The 6,344-nt window shown below is 51.0% G+C and overlaps 1 protein-coding gene across 1 annotated transcript in view; it reads right to left on the reverse strand.

Annotated features, from left to right (window-relative positions):
- Positions 1-6,344, reverse strand: part of SIM2 (SIM bHLH transcription factor 2) — a 49,943-nt gene that overhangs the window by 18,693 nt on the left and 24,906 nt on the right. The window contains 1 exon segment of the mRNA XM_040483954.1: positions 3,570-3,769. Within this exon segment, the coding sequence (XP_040339888.1) occupies positions 3,570-3,769 (200 nt within the window).

The raw sequence follows: 6,344 nt of genomic DNA on the forward strand, positions 1-6,344 counted from the left end.
GCTGGCTTGTCTCTGAAATGTCAGTTGCGAACTCAACGGGGAAACTCGACCTCACTTTCGTTCCATAATGCGCTCCCCTTTCTGTCGAGTTCTGCGCGGGCTCCGGGTCGTAAATCTCGGAGAGCCTCATATTTCCCTGGAACCGCTCACTATTTGGTGTACACATTTCCATGGTGTTCCTCCAGGGCGGGAAGGAGATGGGGCTGGAGGTCGGTGGAAAGGGAACCTGTGCAGGCCTCTCCGGGCTCGGGGACTTATCTAGGGGCCATCTAGAACTTCAGGCCCCATCGGAGTCTAACAGTGTGACAGGAAAACTGAGACCTGGCTTCCCCACCCCACCCCCCCAAGAAAAAGAAAACCAGGCGTCTCTACGGTGTGGGGACAAAAGAGGCTTCCCAGACCCTTTGGAAGTAAAGTTACAGAACAACAGCCCCGAACGTGTAAATGAATCAGAAACACATGTATTAAGTTTCTCATCAAAGCGCACACTGGCTTTAAAAATTAAAGGGAAAGAGAAGGGTCTGGCAGCATGCCCTCCTGGTTTTTTCCAAACCTCCAGTGTCTGAAGACCTGTCAGAGGGATTTGCCAAACCCCAAACATGGCTGGGTTCACCCATCCTTAGCAAAAGCACCAGCTACAGTTTCAAAGTGAAATACCACAAAACCCCTCTGACCCAAATTTCAGGTTATGCTGAGTTCAGTTGTGTCTGGGATTACACCGGGTGGGGGGGCCAAGTGGCCACCCCCACCCCTGCAGGCCCCCCACCCAGGGCCCTGTGACTTCAGGGCTGCTGGGCTTCAGGCCAACCCGTTGCCGTGGTTTCTGGGCTTTGGATGGAGGAGCTGACATCTCCCACCCTGCTGGGCCATTCTGCTGCCCTCTAGGTCCTGGGCCAGCCCCTCTGTCCCTGACCCCCAGCCGCCCCTCGGAGACCGAACTGCAACAGACTGGAGACCAGAGTGAGTTCGAGGAATTCTAGCTTGTCTCTGAGCCCTTTAAACGTCTACACGACAGGAGTTCAGGAGATCTGTTAGAAGCTTCCAGGTACATCGCTGGGAGAACAGCAGGGAACTTCTGTAGAAACAGTTTCCTGTTTCCTTCAGGAGCAGTCTGGCCTCTGAGCTACCTTCGAACACCCTCTTCTGCAAAGCCCTCCATTTGTCCTTTGTGTTTCAAAGCTGTGTGCTTCAAACAATTTGAGAAGATCTGAAATGTCTCCTCTGGGGAGACCTCTCTCTTTCCTCTTCTAGAGAATTCACCAGGCCTCAGAGGCTTTTCCTAGAATCGTCAAGGAAAAACTAGGAGACAGAGATAATAAGGGGGAACCTGGTCATATCCTCCCAAGTTTGTAAAGTAATGAGCTCAGACAGCCAAAATTCCTTTCCGTTCACTTTTAGAAGTGGCCCCTGAATCCAGAAAGAACTGCTTCTCATGCTGCCACCACGGGTCCAGACAGTCCACCCGCCCAGGGCCCCTCTGCTGGCAGGTGCCTCTGTCTTCGATGCAGTAGGGCAGCATTTGTCAGTCCGGCCAGCCCCAAGGTGCTGGCCTCCCTTCCGCAAAGAGTTTTGGGTACTCTTTGCTTGGAGTTTCTGGGAGCACCATGGCAAGCCTGTCAGGCCAACCCTTGTCATTTCTCTACCTTTGAAGGGCTCTGAGGTTCACTAATGATAAACTAGGCTACTTTGTGTCTTTGTCTCCCGCCCCTAACCAGGTATGTTTGGTTTTCTCCCTTAACTGGTTAAAATGGTCAATTTTATGTCATGTATATTTTACCAGAATAAAAAGGTGGGAAAAATCAATAAATATTAGCAAAATTTTATATTTATATTTACACATATGTGTGTATATACGTATATACATGTACACCCACACATATATACCTCCTTTCTCCCAGACAGCTTGGCCACACACACCGAAAGGCAAAAGTGGGGTCTCTGAACATTTGTCCCTTCCTGTACATCTGAGGACTCTAAAGAACTAGGTGCATCAGCTTTTTACTTTTGTTTGTTTGTTTGGTGTTTATTTACTTTTGAGAGAGAGAGAGTCAGTGCAAGCAGGGGAGGGGCAGAGAGAGGCAGACACAGAGTCTAAAGCAGGCTCCAGTCTCCGACCCATCAGCACAAAGCCTGACACGGGGCTCAAATTCACAAACTGTGAGATCATGACTTGAGACAAAGTCGGATGCTTAACCAACTGAGCCACCCAAGTGCTTCCAGGCTTTACTTTTATGAATGCTTCACATCTATTATCAAATTTCATCTTTCCTAACAGCCTGTGGGTAGCCGAGTGGGCAGGGCGAGGCTGACTTTTTTACGGATAAGAAAATGGTAGGCGGAAGGGACGCCTGGGTGGCTCAGTCGATTAAGCGCCCGACTTCCGCTCAGGTCGTGGTCTCACGTCTCGTGTGTTCAAGCCCCGCACTGGGCTCTGTGCTGACAGGTCAGAGCCTGGAGCCTGCTTCAGATTCTGTCTCCCTCTCTCTCTGTTCCTCCCTCGCTCGTGCTCTCTCTCTCTCTCTCAAAAATAAATAAACATTAAAAAAAATAAAAAAGAAATAAAAAAAGAAAATGGTAGGTGGAGGAAGCCCCAAAGGCCTGGGGCCACGTGAAGCCGGCAAGCCCTCCTGGGGGACAGGCCACGGCTTCTACAGCACACACCTCCCCTGTGTGGCCAGCTTCGGCAGGCCAAGCGAAACAACAAGTTAGTGCTTTTGCCTCATTCGCTCTCTCTTCTCTCTCTGACAAGAGATCCTCAGATGGGTGGACATTCTCAGGGAGGAGGGGAAGGGCGGTTGGGAGAGACAGTTCAGGGGCCACTGTACCTTCGCCCTCACTGCCAGCCAGAGGTGTCCTCCCAGCCCAGACAGGGCACCCACTGAGCTCGTAGTCACAGCTTTTCCCGGCAAAGGCCACCTGTCTGCTCTCAGCCTCAGCTCTGTGGCCATCAGAGCTCCGATGGCTTCCCACCAGGTCATTGCAAAATCTTTTCTTTGCCTTAAGGTCCCACCTACTTGACGGACACACAAGGCAGAATCCTGACATCGCAGGCCTTCGACAAAGGCTAACTTGTGTCCACAGCACATATTTCCAGCTCCAACTCCAGTGAGATGATGAAAATATAAATAAATAATATACAACAAGTACCCAGCACCTGGAGAAGCTGGCTACTCTTTAAGTACTAAAGCTGATATCAATTCTTTCAATTCCTGACTTGGTTCCACTAAATACCCTTCTAACTCACATTCTTTTTTTTTTTTTTAATTTATTTATTTATTTATTTATTTTGGAGGGGAGGGGCAGAGAGAGGGAGAGAGAGAATCCCAAACTGGCTCTGGGCTTATGGCCCAGAGCGCAGGGCTCAGACTCACGGAACTATGAGATCATGACCTGAGCCCAAGTCAAGAGTCGGACGTTTAACCGACTAAGCCACCCAGGCGTCCCCTAACTCCCTTTCTTAGTACGGCTTATTTCCTCGTTACATTTTGGCTTAACAACTCAGCGTTCAGGCCAGTTTCCACTGTCAGTATCTTCTGGAATTCTGTAGCAGCAGCAGGTGCCAAACTCACCTGGAATCCAGGAAGATCAGCTTCAGGTCAAGGCTGGCCCTGAACATGAACATGTTACTGTGCAGCTTGATTTCTGTGATGGCACTGGGTGGCAGTGACTGGCCCACGGCCACCAGCCCCACGATCTGGTAGCACGAGTCGTACAGGGACACGTCCAGCATATACTGCCTGATCTTCAGGTAGCCGCTGCAGTGGATGACCTGGCAAAGCAGAGGGCAGGGTCAGCCCAGGGGTTAGACCGGTACCCACTCCTCCCGGCTCTGAGCCTACTGGCTCTCCTGGGCACGCTGGACTCTCCCCGGCCCAGCCTCTACGGAGCTGGTGTGACCCCGCAAAGGTCACACCAACATGCTGACGACACCCAACTCATTGCTCAGAAGACACGAAGTGATGCTTCTTCCTTAGGAAACAGTAGTGCAATCAAATGTAAGGTCGTCTTATCCAATTGACTCTGCCCCAGTAACTCCCCGAGTTGAGACTCTAATATGTAATGGATTGATACCTAATTAACTCATCACCAAACCCACTATTAGGTAGCAAACAAAGGCACCATGGGAAGCTAACCTCTGGTTCCAAGACACTCACTTTATGTTCTTCGTCCCCCAATGGGACTGGATTTGACATCTGTCAACTTGACATTTATATCACTTGACAAGCTATACCATTCCAGTACGTTAAGAATTCATTCAGTAGAGGGGCGCCTGGGTGGCTCAGTCGGTTAGGCGTCTGACTTCAGCTCAGGTCATGATCTCACAGTCTGTGGGTTCGAGCCCCACGTCGGGCTCTGGGCTGATAGCTCAGAGCCTGGAGCCTGCTTCCGATTCTGTGTCTCCCTCTCTCTCTGCCCCTCCCCCGTTCATGCTCTGTCTCTCTCTGTCCCAAAAATAATTCATTCAGTAGGATCAAAACAGCCTTCCTCTTAATGTGTTTTTATTTACTTTATTTATAGGTCAAGATTTTATTCCCTTATGATAAGCAAAAAGCCAGAGAGGCTATATAGAAACCTCTGGTTGTTATAGCCAAAAAACACAAAAAAACACAAAAAACAAACCATGCAGGAGAGAGGGTATAGTGTTCCAAATGTCAAACAGGAACATTTGTGCAACCTTCAGCCTCCATATCGGAAGCATTTATATAAGTTAGGATCAGTAAAATCTCGAAAGGATCATGACAGCAGTGATGAACAGCTAAAATCTTCAGCTCTCTTCCTCCAGGACTGCTGAACGCATTCAGTCTTTAGGGCTGCAACAGATCTTGAAATCCTTCTGGTCTATTGTCCCATTTTACTGAAGAGGATATTGAGGACAAGACAGGCGATGTGTTTTGCTTACGATTAGACGGTTAATAAGTGGCAGAAACAATTCAAGACCCAAGTCTGTTGGGTACAGGACAGCGCGGGGTGGGGGGCTCCCCACAACCCTGGTCGAAATAGGCCTCGAGTTTGGGTCAGCAAACAAAAAATGTATCCCCCAAACTATAAAAGAGAGTGGGGTAAAGTCAAAGGGAAGAAGAGCTCAGTGTGGAGTTCAAAGGAGAGGGCTGAGGAGATGCTGAAGGGGAAGCAGCCCCTGGGGTGGGGAGGAGCTCAGGAGGGGTGTTCCAGAAAGAGAATAAGCTTCAGAGGCACAAAGCTGTCCCCTTTCTCTCCCCCACCCTTTTCTAACATGCAAATGCTCCTGCACAAAGGCCCCCATCCCCTCCATCTCCGGAGCCATGGGCTTAGCACCTCTCTCCTCTGAGGAGGGAGAAACAGCAACTTCAGACGCCAGGGAGGAATCAGAAGCTTGCAAGGGGACGCTCAGTGCACGCTTCCCCCTACCAGCCCTTCCGTCTGGGGGTGCTGATTCTGGGACTGCCCATGGGCTCTTTCGGGGGACCTGCTCCTGGATTCCAGAACTTGCCAGAGCAGGAGGCCACATCTGCCGGAGAAATGCAGCCCGAAGGGGCTCTGACCCCCAGCCTGCGGGCCTCTGCCCGTCTTCTCCCTTCCTTGCTTGCGTCCCTGAGGATCATAAAATGGGGCCAACAGTACTCCCTCAGAGGGCTGCTATGACTGTTAATTAAATTCAGTAGACGTGGGGCACCTTGGGGGCTCTGTTGGTTAAGCATCTGACTTTGGCTCAGGTCATGAGCTCACAGGTTGTGGGTTCGAGCCTCTCATCAGGCTCTGTGCTGACAGCTCGGAGCCTGGAGCCTGATTCCGGTTCCATGTCTCCCTCTCTCTCTGCCCCTCCCACACTTGCACTCTCTCCCTATCAAAAAAACTGTTTTTTTTAGTTAAGTAGATGAGATGCTGCTGCTGAAGCCTTGCTGCTCCTCAGAGCAGGTCTATCATTAGTCGAGCACATCACAGCCGTCACCACCACTGGACTTGGCGAAACATTCCGAGGGGAGAGGCGACATGTCCGGGCTCTGAACACTCACTGCCGCCCCCAGGGTGTGGATCCTCAGCGGCCTCTGGGGGCCGCCGACCCGTGCGAAACACCAAGTGCACGTGCCAGGGTGACATTCTACCCTTCGCCACGCTTATTCGTGGTCTCAGATGACGAAACCCAGTCCTCCTGGAGTTTCCTTGTACGACACCAGCTCCCCTACCTGCTGCATGAGCAGCGTCACTAGAAAGTTGTCCCATGTTTGGGTCCCTGTGCCTTCTGTCTGCAGATGTTCTTGAGTAGCAAGCAAAATACAAACCGGTGAAGACCCTCTGCCCCCTCCTTCAGACCCTCTGCCCCTCCTTCAGACCCACCTCTGCCCCCTCCTTCAGACCCTCCTCTG

This window comes from Herpailurus yagouaroundi, unplaced genomic scaffold, assembly GCF_014898765.1.
Source record: "Herpailurus yagouaroundi ecotype Mexico unplaced genomic scaffold, PumYag 162, whole genome shotgun sequence".
Classification (NCBI taxonomy): domain Eukaryota; kingdom Metazoa; phylum Chordata; class Mammalia; order Carnivora; family Felidae; genus Herpailurus; species Herpailurus yagouaroundi.